General features: G+C 38.3%; 1 protein-coding gene across 1 annotated transcript in view; it reads right to left on the bottom strand.

Moving 5' to 3' along the window:
- Positions 1–2: 2 nt before the first annotated feature.
- LOC129952081 (midasin) overlaps positions 3–16675 on the bottom strand; it is a 28897-nt gene continuing 12224 nt past the window's right edge. Inside the window, exons 7-17 of the mRNA XM_056064509.1 lie at positions 12850–16660; positions 12608–12784; positions 12312–12545; positions 12048–12256; positions 11836–11975; positions 5521–5747; positions 1307–5458; positions 1144–1246; positions 475–1080; positions 342–419; positions 3–278 (exon numbers count right to left, since the gene is read on the bottom strand). Of these exons, the coding sequence (XP_055920484.1) occupies positions 99–278; positions 342–419; positions 475–1080; positions 1144–1246; positions 1307–5458; positions 5521–5747; positions 11836–11975; positions 12048–12256; positions 12312–12545; positions 12608–12784; positions 12850–16660 (9917 nt within the window). The 3' untranslated portion in view covers positions 3–98. The remainder of the gene's footprint in view (positions 279–341; positions 420–474; positions 1081–1143; positions 1247–1306; positions 5459–5520; positions 5748–11835; positions 11976–12047; positions 12257–12311; positions 12546–12607; positions 12785–12849; positions 16661–16675) is intronic.

The following is a 16675-nucleotide window of genomic DNA, read 5'->3' as shown; positions in this document are numbered from 1 at the left end:
CATTATTGTATTACTTCAATTCATTGGGTTTTTTTTCTTATTTATTTACATTCTATTTATCTATATATTTACACATTCGTTATGAATTCTTAAAAAAACTACTGTTCACTGTTGACCAACTCGAACCATTGTCGCATGGCTTCGCTGAGAACGAGGGGCAGTTGTCCAAGATCACGAACTATCATGTAGTAGGGGAAGGGGAAGTCATCGAGATAGGATTTAATACTAAGTTTATTATCTGGCAGCATTTCCACTGATTGGATATCAAGAATTGAGCTCTGAAATAAGTAATATTGTCATAAACAGCTTAGAATTGATACGAGAGTTGAGTAAAGACCTACCTTGTTTTCTGGGTTATCTATGATGATGTAAACAAGGAATATCCGTTGTCTTCTCGCAAGTTTTACGGCATTTCGGACCTTAAAGAAACACAGTTTATATAAAGAAGCAGATTAATGGATCGATTTAAAATACCTTAACACTTCCTTCACTGAATATATTTCGGCCATCACTCAGAACTAGAAGCAGATTTTCAAACAATCCATTGTCCGAACCCATTGCACCCTCTTCGGTATTCACAGTCCTAACGAAATCCAACAAGTCGGCAATGTTCGTCTTCTCCTGGGCAAAAGCCAATGAACTCACCAACTTGGGACCATCAAATTGTTCTGTATGATTGAGTATAATTTTGGGCGCTTCACCAAATGAAACAATACTTAAACGACCACTTTCAAGCAGAGTTAATGCTTGTGAGACCAGGGAAATAGCTTCCAGGGTCAATTCCTTGGAATTATTGTGATCCATTGACTTTGAATCATCGATGGCTATTGTAATTTTGTAATCACGTTGTGCTGGTTTGGTTCTTCTCAGCCAAATCTTATCCTTTCGGAATTGTGAGGCGATGTATGGAATGATTTTCTTCATGTTTATCCGGCGACCTGTGCGGTAGTCTCCCTTGAGTCGGGTGCACTTTGTTGGCTCGAGGATAAGACGAAGTTGTTCGCATAGCTCGCGGGCATTCGGAAGCATTTTATTGGAGATTATTTGCCACATTTCGTAGTCTTGATGTTGAGGAATTGACTAAATCAAAAATATTCAAAATAAGAACTGAATCTATCAAATTTGAAAATATATGTTTTTTACCCCTTTGCCAGAAACCAACTGATTTTGGTAGGCTTTTCTCAGTTCCAAAGTCTCAGCAGCTGTTAACTCTTGAGCAATACTTGTATCCATAAGAATTTCTTTTCTAAAATAGGAAACGAAATAAATGAATCATAATTTCAACTCAACCTTTCTTCAAACTTACACGCAATGTGCTGTGGTGTCGTCACCTCTGGAAACCGTCATTGTTTCTATCACCTCACCTTCGACGTCAACTTTTTCAGTTTCTTCAGATTGTTCTTTATTCTTTTCTGTTTTTGAAGGTTTGTCAGAATGTTTGTCCAGTTTTTCGGAAGAAACTTCCGGTTGATCTTGATCCATCTCATCTGGGGTTGGAGTCTCATCGACATCCATCAATTCGTCAGTGTTCTCTTCATCGCCCTTCTTCTCCTCGTCCTCCTTTTTCTCCTCATCTTCCAGATGTTTTATTTGTTTTGATTGCTCTTCGGTGGCATTGTCCAGAGTTGTCTTGTCATTTGTCTTTGGATCTTTTACATGCTGGAATTCCTCACTTTCTGCTTCATCCTTTTTATCATCATCCTTATCGTTCTCCTCAGGACCTTCTTTCTGTTCCTTAAGCCTATCTATTGTTTTCAATTGTTTCAACTTGTTCTCCTCGGCCTCTCCAAGTGTTCGTTCTTCATTAGTACGTCCCTGTTTTCGTTTCTCTTCGGGTTTGGGCTTCTCCTTGGACTGATCTGACTTTGCTTCGGTTTCTTTGGTTTCCGCAATGCCTTGATGACCCTGGTCGGATGTTTCGTTCTCTGCTTGTCCTACTCCGTCTTTGTCGTCACCAGTATCTTGTTCGTCGAGCTTCTGATCTTGGTTGATGTCCTTCTCGAGATCTTCGTTCTGAACTTGATCAGTTGATCCCTTGTTCTCTGTCTCGGGCACAGATTGAACATTCTCCTCCTTGCTCTGTTTGTCCTTTGACTCTTCAGCTGCATCCGTGTCTTTGTCTTCAGCTTTGCTCTCCTTATTCTCATCCTCTCCCTGCTCTTGCTTCTGCTCTTCTTCGTCCAACTCACCACGGGTTTTTGTTTCCGCATCCTCGTTTTCTACCTTTTCATCTTCTTTTTTCTCATCTTCAGCATCTTTGTCCTTCTTTAAGTCTTCTGTTCCTGCTTCAGGTTCCTCCTCAGAGTCTGAAGAGTCACCTTCGTTCTTGTTTTCATCACCCGGTTCGTCCTTATCTCCTTCGCCTTCTTCATCACCTTCTTCAGTTTCATTTTCTGGTGGCTTCTGATCCTTCATTGCGTCAATGTCGAATGGATTATCTTCATCCCGCTGATCATCGGCATCTCTCTCGTCGTCCATGTTTACGTTATCACCCAAATCCATTTCCTCCGCCTCTGGTGGATCTTCTAGCTGATTGTGATATGGATTAGTTTGTTCCTCGTCGAATTCGGGTTCCTTCATCTCATCGATATCCTTTTCTTGCTTCTTCTTCTCTTTGTCCTGAGCTGGATCATCCGTCGCATCTAAGCCATCCTTGTCGTGTTCTTCTTCTCCCTTCTTTGACTCGTTTTTGGTGTCTAAATCATTGTGGGCATCCGATTCATCTTTCGAACCCTTACCCTCATCTTCCTCCTGCATTTCATTCTCTTCCTCGGATTGTTCTTGCTCCTCGTCAGATCCCCAAATTTGGTCATCCAACTTATCAGCTCCCTTGTCGGTGTCACCCATTTCTTTGTTGAGTTCTTCTTCGTCCTCAGACTCTCCACTGTCGTCTTCCTCTTCGGGCTTCTCGATGTCCTGCATCTTACCCTCAAAGTCATCACTCATCTCAATTCCCTTCTCCTCCTTGCAATCCTCGTTGTTCTTCTTATCTTCCTCCTTTCGATCCTCTGGTCGTTTTGCATCATCAAGTTGGTCTTCTGATTCGATTTTATCGGAAGCATCTTTATCGCCAGTTCCATCTTCTAGGCCAAATCCTTCACCCTTCTTGTCGTCGTTCTTCTTTGACTCACCTTCTTCGTCCTGCATTAGGTCCGGTGGAATACAGAATCCTTTCGTACTTAGTTCAACGAAGACAGTCAACATTACTGAAAGCATTTTAGAGGAAATCTTATGAGCTCCCAATTGTTGGAACAGGTAGTAATCTGCAACTAAGTTGTATTGCTCCAAAATTGGCAGAACTGATGTTATCCTACGAACGTACTGAATGCCTGCACCCTTCGAGTGTTTGATGGATAGAAGAATATTGGACATTTTCTTGGTAACATGGGTGAGATTCAGAATTTCCCAATCGGCCAAAAGTTCTTGGTACAACTTTCCCTTAAGATGATTCTCCTTTATTTGCTCGTCTTCAGCTTGCTTTTTGCTGGGCGACACTCTCTGTTCCTTGCCATCTTCAGAGATCACCATTTGCTTGGGATACTTCTTAAAGAGCTTTTGAATGGACAACAAAATCGAATGAACAATGTTCTCCAATTCGATGTCAATATTTTCAAAGTCTGGCAAGTCTTCTGCTGCGTTATCTTGACTTACGAAAGATTCATAGACTTCGTCCATGTGATTGAGCAGTTCTGTGAGACTCTTTGCAGCTGGAAGGTACTCACCTTCAGAAACAGAGAACAATGCTCGTATGTCTTCAATTTGGGCGCGAATGTCTGTGTAGGCTTTGTTGAAGATCTCCATCCGCTCACTGCTAAGGAACTCGACATCATTCTTTGCCATATCACTTAGGACAGATTTTACTTGACTTAGAAGGTTTTGACAACGTTCTGTGATGGCTGAGAACTTGAGTTCTCCCTGGACAACGACAGCATTGGTATTCACTAACAGTGTGTTCTCAGGTGATTCTTTGTCTGGAACGCATTTCAATAGCAACACAAACTGTTCCAACAGAAGACGAACTCTGCAGATGCTTTCTTTCAATGCAACGAATTCATCTCGCCATTTGGAGAACTTCAAGCTTTCCGAACGTTCTGCACTCATTTCGGATAGAAGCTTCAAATTAGAGATCACATTTTGCAACTCGTAAATACTTCGAGTGGAATTACTCAAGAGAACTCGTTGATTCTGCACCAGGAGGAATGTCTCCACGGCAAAACCCTTAATGCGGTCAATGTTGGGAGGTCCCAGTTCGCTCAGTGGCGCCAGCATAGCATTCTGCAGGAGCTTCAGCTTAAATACACACTTTGCATAGTATCTATCGAGATTTTCGTTCAAGTGAACAATATTTGGGTGAATCTTCTTATCCTTGAATCCACCGAGCATGGTCTTTACACAGAATGGAGGAAGCGACAAATCTTCGAATTCCGACCGAAGTGACATCTCCAGAAGTCCAGACTTATAACTCAATCCAAGATTACTCAAAGTCTTAAAGAAGTCGGAGAGTGCTTTTCGTTTTTGTTGCAGAATATGTTTGGCTTCGATTACTTGCTTAGGACGTTCTTGGGTTCTGTTAACTTCCAGATTTCTAAGGTAATCGCATGTCTCGATTTGAGTAATCATCAACTCATCGAGTGCATTAATGAGGCTGGGATATGCAACATTGCTTATGGTTTCTTTGACTACGTTTCGGGATGTCAAGAATAGCTTGCCAACTTTATGCAAGAGACTCGCCTCATCGCCGCCGCCGTTTCCAGCTTCAATCTCGAATTTTCCCTTAAGTTTTTGTGGAGCAACAAATGTCTTCACGTCAAGCATGTAATACTTGATCTTTGGATCGTACCGCAATTCCCTGCCTTTTTCGTTCTGGAAATTGTAGTCCTTTGCAGTGGCGTCTTTGGGTTGGAAGACTGGAGTTATTTTTTCAGTTAATTTATTTTGGTATTCCTTAAGGAACTTATTTAAGCTTCGATGAACTCTGGCCACATTACTTCGCATGCTGAAGTATGACAAGTCCTTGTTGTAGGACTCAATCTTTACGAACTCTTTGAGCTTCTTTTCGATTGGAGCCCGAATTGACTTCTTATTCTCTTCGATCTCGGAAGCAAATTGACTAAAGTAGATTTGTAAATTATGAAGACCAGCAATCAGAGAGGTCTTCTTCTCCTCGTCGCCAATTTGAACATAGTGCAGGTACAACTCAAAGGATTTAAGCAAATCCATACGAACTTGGAAATCCCCGTAGCTTGAGGATTCTACAAATTGTCTTAGAATTTTTAGGATGTCGTTGGATGAGATCTTAGAGGTTTTTTGTTGCTCAGTTTCCATTGTTTCACCTTCGGCAAAACGTTTTTCTGTGTATTTCATGTCAGTGTAGGAAGAATCGATCTCGTGATCTTGGATGTATTCTTGGAGAAGATTATAGATGAAAAACCAATATTTGTAGGCATTTGATTGGACTCTGAAGCGATATAAAAATTGTAGTTTATTTGTTTTAATTTTGTTTTTCAAAGTTATATTTACCGTTCATGAGTTTGAGATAGACATGTTCTCCAGAATTGCAATTCGAGTTTTGTCCATTTCTGGACAAATTCGGCTACCTCGATTTCTAAATCACGCAAATGATTTTTCTTGTGGGCAACTTCATTCCATTGGGCGACTTTTTGCCGCAGGATTTGGAAACCTGTATTGAAGCGAACTACAGGTGATGTCGATGGTAGACCACGGATTTTCTTTATCACACGAATTATCTGATACCAAAAGACAAAGTTTTATATTAATGTCATGCAACTCGCAAAAGAAAAGCTAGTCCAGGTCTTTAATGGGAAGAAAGAAACACGAAGAAAGTAAAAGGTAACAGTTGACGCACAAGATTTCGACAGCCGTATAGGGGAATCAAAGGCTGACTTTGGGATGGTGTCCAATATTTAGAAAAATGTCGGATTGAACAAAAAGCTACGATTGTTTCAATGAAACGTTCAAGAAGTTTTGGAAATCAATAGAAACTATCATTATAAAACTGCAACTTAGCTTCTTTAGGCTATTCGTATTTCGAACGAGGAACTTTATAGAGTCGGGAGACTGATAAGCACGTGGAGAAGAACAGTTCAGAAAAAATCGCTGGGAAAAAGATAGAGAGTTGAAAACCGTACACGATTGCTTAATTGAGGCCTTATGCCTCGCTAGGCAACACCTACGGATTTTTTAGGTCTGGGGACCTGAGAAAGTAAGCAAAGTGGTGCAGAATAACACAGAAAATCGATATAACAAAAAGATGGGCTTCAATCATTGTTAAACATTTCGAAATTGGCTGAAAAAGACAACATAATAACACCAGTTGTTGATTCGGATACTTAATTAAATATATAAGGGTCTTTCCTACTCGTTGGAAAATGTTTAGCTAATTATGTATCATTTGAAACAGTAGATGATGGGGACCTGGTCTTATGATGTTTCGGAAAATTATAGGTGCATCTCCTTCTTGAATTCTTCCGTAAAGCTTTACAGTACTCTAATTTTTAATAGGGTTTAAGATTGGAACGAAAAAAAGAAAATTCTTAATGCATTTCGAGCAGGATTTAAAAAGAGCTATTCGCCTATAGACCAAGTATTCAGTTTGATAAACATTACAAAAGACTTCAAATGAAGGAAACAAAAACTTTACGCCTTTTTTGTGTATTTTCGAGCTGCGTTTGATTCAATCGCCTGTAAAGCGCTTTTTTATAAGCTTGGAGTATCAAGTAAAGTCGTTACCCTTGTTAGAGCGTTGTATGAAAATAATGTAATAATCTACGTATGGGATGGGGAGTATATATCTGAAGAGTTTCTAACAGAAAGGGCAGTTAAACAAGGCTGTGTGTTGAGCACACTACTATTTGTTTTGTTTATTAATGATATCTTGGAGGATGTCGGAGGAGGAGGAATCCAGTTCGGAAGTACTCGGATACCAGGACTGATATTTGCGGATGATATTGTTTTTTTATCTGAATCGGTGGAAGAAATGCAGCGTATAGTGAACAGACTGGAGACATACTGTGAAAATTGGAATCTTTCAGTTAATTTGCAGAAGTCTAAAGTTATGACACTTCGGGCGGAGGAGTAAGATATGCAAATAATGAAAAAAGGTGAATATGTTGCAATTATTCGAGATTACAAATACTTAGGGGTTTTAATAACATCTAACCTCAACATAAAAAAGCATTTTGAGTCCAAGCCAGCGGAATCGAAAAGAGCAATTTCTTCTGTGTGAAAACGTTGCATCGATAATAAAGGTGTCGAGCATAGTTCAAAGCTAAACAAATTTCATGCGACTGCAGCTTCTATAATGCTTTATGACGCGCAAGTTTGGGGATATTGCTAATACGAGGAGGTGGAAAGGTTTCTCAGGTATTTCTCAAAGCGCATTTTTCGGCTACAAATTGGCACTCCAATTTATATGCTTCATTTGGAAACAACTGCACCTCCATTGTTCTTAAGGACTTTATAGCTGCATTTTGACTACATTATTAAAGTAATGGAAATGGACGAAGAAAAATTGCGGAGACAAGTACTTTTAAAAGATTTTGTCATCGAGGGGTAATCTAGTCAAAAAGTGGGAGGAGCTGGCTCTTAGCTTAGGTGAAAGTATCGAATTTTTACCCGGTATTAGCCTTTCAAATCTAAAAGACAGAAGTTAAGCCATGTAGCGTATAGAAGTTTTAAGGAGGAAGCTTAATCTTTGCAACAAAGAATGATTTACAGTCAACTAAATTTAGACTTCAAGAACGACATACCTCCTCAACCGTTTCCCCATAAGTATGATAAATGTTATATTTAAAGTTGGAGGCGAATTATTAAATTTAAATTACATGCCGCATTGACCAGATTTAAAGATCGTATGCGATCTTTGTAATCTAAATGAGAGAGAAGATGTACACCACTTCAAGATGTCCTGTGATGGAATTGGCCGAAAAATTGGAAGTTCCGAATGGAAAAGTAGGCTGGAAAATTGTATATAAATATATTACAACCGCATTGCGCTATAGACAACGTATCCACGAAGGAGACTTTTAATTAAACAACTAGGTTAATTTTACAATTAAACTTAAATACATTGTCAATATGGTAGACGGCCACTGGCCAAACCATATTTAACTTGTGAATATAGTATGATAATTGTTAATTTTAAAACCATTTTTCAAATAAAGTTTTTCTAACTAATAGTATATGTAGGAGTTCATTAGATCCTGAGTGGCCTCCGTAATAGTGCAGGGCATAAGTATAGAAGTAATTGTCTCCTCTTTTATCTCTTTCTGCATACTTATTGAACAGAGTTCAGTTGAGAATTATAACCAAGATAATGTACCAAGAGAAATAAGTTACTTTGATCATTTGGCAACAAGCTTTGGCTAAATAAGTTTTTTGTTTGATATGCAAGTTGCTGTTCGCTTCTCTACGGTGTCACGCTTAAACTAAGGGTATAACGATGATATGTTTGTAACTAAGCAAAAGTAAAGAACTTCCATTTTGTAAGTTCATCAGCTTTACAGGTTCTAGGAGTTTCTCAAAGACCCGGCGAATATTGAAACGCTTTATCGTATTTGCAAGCGACAATTGAAAATTTATAACGCAACAGAACAAATGATTTTATGCCGGCTTGACTATCTGAGAAGATGGGCATAATGGTAGACCTCTTTGATGACTAGAAATTCCGCCTAGAAGATGCTACAATGATTGGGAAGACGAAAGAAGAGACCAAGAAATATTCCGTCGAAGTGAATGCCTCATCCAACGTCTTCATTAATTTTAGATCTATTGGCATAAAATTGAACGGTTTTGTCTGCTAAAGATTACCCATTTCCCAAAGTAGATCTGAGCACTCCAGTTTTTATTAAATAATGGATGGGTGTGACGTAGTCAATGTTATAAGGTAAATATTTGGCTAAAATTAGAATAGTAGAGTGGCAAATGTCATTATTTAACTAATGTAAGAAGGCCTTAAGCCAATTGGCAACATATTGTTGGTCCGTATTTTAGGATCGAACTAATTATCGAAGCATATAGCCAGTGCGTTTTATGAGGTTGAATATCTCACTTTTATGGCGTTATGTAGTAATTTGATTTAATTAATCAAATTATTATAATAATAAAACAAGTTTGAGGTGCAATAGTTTATGGAAGGCGTGAACATTCTTCTTGGCGCTATTCTTCTCGATTTAAAAAAAAAAATCCAACCTCAAATGGAGCAGTCAAAGTGTAATATATCTAGAAAGATATGCCCTTACTACAACGATTCCTGTTCTAATGCTTTTGAAAGCAAATTCAAACATAGGCACGATACAGCCAGAATCACTGGAATATGTACCGTACACTGGGGCCTTACTCTGTAATGCATTTCGAAAGAAAATATTTTCGAAAACGAATATTTTGTGCTCTCTATTTCTAATGCCGATAAGAAATTTAGTACTTACGGAATGACAAATCCTCATTCGGATTTTTCGTATCTGCAATGCGTTTCCGAGTGTCAATAGCGTTCGAAAACGAAAATTTTGTTTCAACACCAAAAGAGGTAACGAATCGCAATTCGAAGGTCGTTTTTAAAGGACACAAAAGGAAAATTGTGTTAAGTTGTGTGAAATAGATAAAATATAAGTAAGGAAATAATAATTTTATTCAAAATTTAAGCAAATAAATTCTTTTACAGGGATTCATCAGCGAAAAATGTGCATACCAAACAAAAGCAATTTGAAATTATGGTGGATTTCGTATGACTTGAAGGAAAAAAAGTATAATATGGCAAAAGACAAATTTCAACACAAAAACGAAATGACTATGAAAAAAATCAGCCTAAACTTTCTAAGCTTGAATTAAAAAGTTAGATGTGGCAATTGCAAAGTAGTGAAGTGTAAAAAAGTCATTACGATAAATATCAAGTCAAAACAATAATGATGGAATTTTAATTTTTTCCTCGTCTTCTTTGCTTTTTTTTTATAATTTGCAGGCACTCAAGGGGTTATTAGTACCCTTTATATGTTTATATTTAAACACAGTGCGAGCATTAGGAAAATAGGGAAGGATTTAAAAGGAGATACCGGTGCACATTGGTCTTAAAGTTCTGAACATCAAAATGGGAGGAGAAAACAGAGTTGGCTAAAGCATTCCACATTCTCGATGTGCGATTTAAGAAAGAATCTCTTTACTTGACAGTACGCCCGAAATTGAGCTCAAGAGTATACTGATGAGCATTCCTGGAAGTGCGAGTATTACGGCTGAATCGTTTAAGGAGTGGAATGCAACTGGCTAGTTCAACAGAACATTGTTTGTAAAAATATCGATAAAACAACGAAAGGCATGAAACATTGCGGCGGTGTTCTAGCGATGTAAATGTTTCGATTATAGTTCTATCGCCTATCATTTTTAAAGCTCTTTTTTGTACTCTATCCAAGAGATTTAAACTTGTTTTAGGGGCACCTGCCCAGATATGCTAATTATATTCAAGCTTTGGACGGATGAAGGCTTTGTAAATTACAGCCAGATCAGAAGGGGTGAAAAATTTCTTGCACCGTCAGAGAAATCCTAAGCACTTGGCAGCATTTTTGGCAATATCAAATACATGATCGTTCCATAAAAGGTGATCTGTGATACACATACCAAGTACTGACAGTTAATTAGTTTCTTGGATGCAAGTGCCACTCATAGATAGTGGCATCGGGGGTGTGTTACGCTTTAACGACAGGAGACAGCATTGAGTTTTCGAAGCATTAAATTCTACACGGTTATTGATTCCCCATTGTACAGATTTTAATAAGCTTATCATACCCTGCTGTTGAAGTTCCACATCCGAAGGACAAGGATGTGAATTTATAAACGAGTATGAGAAGCTGAGGGTACTGTCGTCGGCTAAACAGGTTAATGGATTAGAAGTGGCAGACATAAGATCATTTATGAGTATAAGAAAGAGTGTCGGAGACAAAACGGGAACACCAGCATTTATTTTATGAATTTCAGACTAGTAACCATCCAATAGAACTTGTATTGAACGGTTAGAAAGGTAATTTCTAATTCAACGAAGAAGAGATTCATCAATACCAAAACCACGCATTTTCGATAAGAGACCTTGGTGCCAAACTCTATCAAATGCTTTTGAAATATCAATTGCAATAATCTTACTTTCTCCAAAACGATGTAAAGATTTGTTCCACTGTTCGATGAGATAAACCATAAGATCACCAGTGGACCTATTGCTACGAAAACCATACTGTCGGTCATTAAGAAGCTTCCGTTCTTCGAGATATTTCTTGAGCTGATAATTAATCAGCGTTTCCATGACCTTGGAAAGAAGAGACGTGTTGGTTTTCGATTCGAACATTTTACAGAGTACGAATTCATAAACGAATCGAATATCAGATTCGAATCGGATTGGCTATCGAAACGCATTACAGAGTAGGGCTCCTGGTCTATGGCCATAGTTTTCCGACCACAGGAAAAGCAGACGGTGATTCACTCCCATTGCAAATTTCCTGTATTGGTCTGTTCTAGAATTAGGCAATCTAAGAGAGCTTGCGGAAATAAAAATCAAAGACCTACATTTTAAACACTACGATATGTCTAGAGCCTACCATATCTTATTTTTTGTTTATTGATGAGTCAAATGTTTGGTATCAAAACGGCACACCCCAGCTCTAAATAGTAACAGAGCAAAGGTTACCTTTGACTGCCATCACACCCTACCTAACTATATCAATGAAAATCATGATTCATAATTTAGTGAAGCTGAACCCGAGAGAATATTGCGAGCGGGACTTTTTCATAAAAATAAAAACTTATGGTAAATTGATTATATAATTACATATTACTTACATCAATTAAACTAGCATGTTCAGGATACAATTCCAATTGATCTTTGACACGTTTATCAATCCTATTCAAAACATCAGTACATGCAATGATTTCGGGAATATTGGCATCCTTATAAAAGTTATATTCTTGTAAATGTTTGTCTAAACGAAAAAAAATACAAAAATTCAATTAGAACAGTTTTTTAAATTATCCTTTGTTTGCCTTCAACTTACTTGAAAGTGATACTTCATTGAGCATCTCTTGCTGAAGACCAATAGCAAAAGCGAACGTATTGTAAATATTCTTATCCAATTGTTCATTAAGTGCAGTTTTATATTTCGAAAATAATCTTACAAAAACTCTGACACGATCTTTGAAGGGAGATATGAAATCCAGAGCAGGTGCCTTTTTCGAAGTGACATCTGAGTGGTAATAGTAAACCCTAAAAGTAAACACAATTTTCATTTCTTCATATTTCTGGATCTTGAAAAGCTTACTTTGAAAATTGTTCCATAAGAATGATGAAATTCTTTGCTAAGAAACCATAATCTTCATCTCGAATAACCAACGATGATTTATTTGTTATTTTTTTATCCGACGAAAGTTTCATTACTTTTTCCAATGAATCATCCTCAATAAACTCGCCAAAATCTTCTTGAACATTTGTTGGGAAGTTTTCTTCGATTTCTTGAAGTTCAATGAGTTCTTCATCTTCCGTTTCACATTTGGTTCTTTAAAGAAAAAAAATAGATACAATTTTAGATCAATTATTTTTGATTTTAATTAAACTTACTTTGTAACATAAAGACTATCTTCTTCGGCTTTTTGTTTCCTCTTACGCTCCTCCTCATCTTGCCATACTTTGTTGCATATATTGAGGGCAAAATCAAGTTCATTGAATGTCTCTTCATTGATATCCATTGAGATAGTAATACGATTCTTAAGCTCAAGAATTTTTGATTTTAAAAGTCTAGAAAAAATGTTTTTGATTAAATAATTTAATTCAATTTACATCCCTCTTTATAAAATACTTACCTAAAGTATTCAAATTCGCTGCCCTCAAGTCGATCTAGAACAGAAAAAACAATCGAACGAATCTCATGTACATTCTTCGTGGACTTGTCCGCATTGAAAACTTGCAAACTACTCGAACTCGGGAACTCAACAATATTTGTAAGTAAATTCGACAACTTCCCATTTTCGTTCAAATTCGAAAAGATTCCAATGGAATTGGGTAGGATTGAGCTTTGCATTTGTTGGAGGGAGACTTTCAAGCCCTCAAAACCGAATCTAACCAAACCCACCGAACACTCTAGGGGTTGTAGGAAATCTTCATAGTGACCCGCATAACGTTTCATTGTATGATTGATAAATCTCTGCGAATTCGATATCCATAAATCGAGTTTTTTGTACGTCTCGATAAGTCTCATTAACTTGGACTCATCCGGTGTGGGTTTAAAGTCAATACACTCCTGCCAACTATCATCGACTTGCTGGAGAAGATTATGCAATGAATTTGGTTCACAATTTGTCTTCAAGAAGTGAGTTATGTCTTGAACTAAATTCGAATATAAACAGACTTCTGGACGCAGAGCAACCTTTTGAGAGAACTTAGCTTGTCTTTTGGCTAAGTCGGCGAGTCTCAACTGCAACTCATTGCATATCTCTGCTCCGAAATTCTTGTAGTTCATGGTGATCTTCATGAAATCGTAGGCTGTCATGAGGGTACTGAGACAATTTATATCCTCGACTATGTACTCATTTTTAAGACGATTCTTCTCAACCGGATCGATCAACGGTGTAAAGGTGAGCAGACACAATTCTATAGATCCAATGAGCGACTGAATTAAGGACGCATTGTAAAAGTTATTCTGAGTCCTTAGCATCGGTTGGAGTTGGGCGTTGACTTCAGTTTGTGTCTCAATACAGTGATGATTTAATTTAGAGACAAGTTTCTGGAAATTATCATTGTAATCGGAGAAATTCTCATTTTCCATATTCTGACAGAGCTTTTGCACGTATTTAACTTCCACAGTAAGCTTCTTGGCTTTTGACAAACTCTCCTCCAGAATCGATTGAGATAGATCAAATCTGTTTCCCATCAACAGGCCATTGTTCCAAATCAATTGACGCATATCAGCCAGGGATGACTTCCAAACCTGCAAGTCACTCAGTGAGATTGCCTTAAAGCTTCCATCCCAATGGAATAGCATCTTAAAAACACTCTCGCTTAAAGGTGGTCCAGTGTATGCATAGGTCGAAGCAACTTCTAGGTCTTTCTTTTCAAGATTCAAACAGGCATCACTCCTTGTGGAGAGATTATTCAACAGTAAAGAATGCGATGTCTTCGACACAAGATGATTGTACGTTGAAATAAGCTTGAAATTCACATTCATATACTGAATCAGGCTTTCAAACTCACTGTCAGCCTCGATGGTGGAGATATGTCTTAGGATCTCAGAGAACAATCCTTCCAATCGTTGATATTTCTTGCTTTTCGTGAGCTGAAGTAATTCAAGCGTCGACGTACTCAGTGACGGAATATTCTCAATGAAGAACTCATTCAACTCTAAGCTCCTCGATTTATTGACCATAATTTGGGAAACGAACTTGTTTACGTAGTATTCTCGAAGTGGAAGCATTTCGAATTCTACCTGATTTGGCAACTGCGTCGGCTGCAGGTCTGCATTGAGAACAGAGGCAATGACCGCAAGTGACTTCTCGTATTCATCGAATTCCCAATCGTCAACAGTTTCCTCCTCCTTTTCCGCAAAATCATTGATAAAGTTCGTCATTGCATCTATAAGAGTTTGGGGAATATCAGAAGGCAAAGCAGCACCCCCTGGCAAACGCTGCAATTGAATGTCAATTCCTTTTTTCTTCAAAACAACCGCTTTCAACTTTCTCGCTTCATCCGATTTCTGTGCCAGAAGCTTCTTTGCAATAAACTCATTCGAATATGCTCCATACACAGGAACCACAGCAAGAGCGGCATCAAGTGTGTTTCTCAACTTCAACCTCTGGACTTGTTCTTCATTGTAATACGGCTGGAACTGGGTCATTTGCTTTGTATAGACTTTCCTTATCAAATTCAATGGATGATTCACACTCAAGGCGTAGTTGGCAATCTTCTGCAGACTCAACTCAAACTCAGCATTCAACTGCTTATAGTTTGGCAAAAGTTTCTCCAACTGTTTCAATAGATTCTTGTCCAACCACTTGAAGTGCAAGAGTAGTTTATCCATTAAATTCGTATTGAGGACTTTGCCAATGAACAACTTGCCTTTGGATATGTTCACTAAACGATTGGTCCACAAGAAGGCCGTGATAACTTGAACATAATTGGACAGATTGAATCCAGCATATCCCAAAGAGGCATTCAAAATGTGACCCAGACTCCTGACAAATGTCGCTAGATTATTTAGGAACACATTATTCAGACGATCGTTAATGACTTTAGTTTGAACAGCTTGGGAATAGGCGAGAGCGTTAAGTTGACTCAATTTGGCGACTGGTTCAAGGCCAACATTATCAACTAATAAATGCGACAACAAGAGAGCACTTAGAGCGAAGCCTTGTTGTTCGTATTCTGCATTGAGTTCTGTGATGTATTCCCTGATCCGTGGGAATAGTTTGCTGTTCCATGGAATGGAGCTTAGATTTTCTCCGAAGTTTTGCTTACTTTGGTGTATCGTGGAATAGAACTCATCACTGAGCATTTCGAGTTCCTTCACCGAATTTTGATCCAATTCAGCGGACTTTAGAATCTCCTTTAAGTACAAATGCCGGACGTTACTGTCGTCCATGGAACTTGTTTCATAGAACATGTACATACAAGTCCTTATCAATTCTAAGCTGTTTTGGAAGTCGATACTCTCAAAACCACTAAAAAGCTGGCTCAATGCATCACTAGCATTATTCTTAAGGAGCAATCTGAAAGGTTCGGCTTGCATTTTAACCAATGCCACAGAATTCAAATCTTCACCTCTGAGAACTACGTTTTGAAGATCCACTCCTTCCACATTCTCAACATCGTTTAGTAGTTTCTTCGATTCCTCAAGCACAATTTCTCGCAGTTGATTTTGATAAAAAGCCAAGCCATATCCCATTAGATCGATATTCGACGAATAGACGTATACCTCCATTCCACTGACATATATAGCCCTTTCATCGTCATAGCCGATACCTTTGTACGCATCGACCAGGAAGGCAAATTGTGTGAGATGGGAAACATTGAAGTTATTGATCTCGGTTGCTTTACAAATTCTCTCGTGGATCCTCAGAATTGTATTTATCGAATTTATGTCATGAATTCCGTTCTCGTAGACAATAACTCGGAAGTCATCTTGGGTGTAGTTGTCCTTGCTAAATGCCATCTCCACACAACGATTCCTCATGGCTCGAGATAGTTCTCCATTCTTGGGATCGATGGTGAGGAATGCCCGGAAATTCTCATGCTTATCGACAATTTCAGCTTCATCATTGGCAGTTACACCCTTTTCGGATATCATGAGCTTGCCATTCGGTTCGAAGACCGGATTCAATCGATCCAAAACCGCCGACGAACATAGATTCACATGTTCCAAACTGATGTATTGGCCATTTTTGAGGGATTTGACAATTTTCGAGTCTACCCATTCGAAACTTCCACCGGTGTTCAGTGATTCGTAGTTGCGAATTAGATTCTTAAGAGCTTTGAGGACTTTGTTCAGTTGTTCCAGTTCGGTCTGGACGTGAAGGGAAATAGTCTGAACAGACAGGAGTTTAGTTATGACTTTGGCTATGAGTTGAATGCGATTGCGGAAATTGTTCAGCTCGTCAGACATCTCTGATTGATTGTGAAGATCTGGGGAAGAATATT

Source organism: Eupeodes corollae, chromosome 3 (genome assembly GCF_945859685.1).
Source record: "Eupeodes corollae chromosome 3, idEupCoro1.1, whole genome shotgun sequence".
In the NCBI taxonomy this organism is placed as follows: domain Eukaryota; kingdom Metazoa; phylum Arthropoda; class Insecta; order Diptera; family Syrphidae; genus Eupeodes; species Eupeodes corollae.
This window is presented reverse-complemented; position numbering and strand designations above follow the sequence as displayed.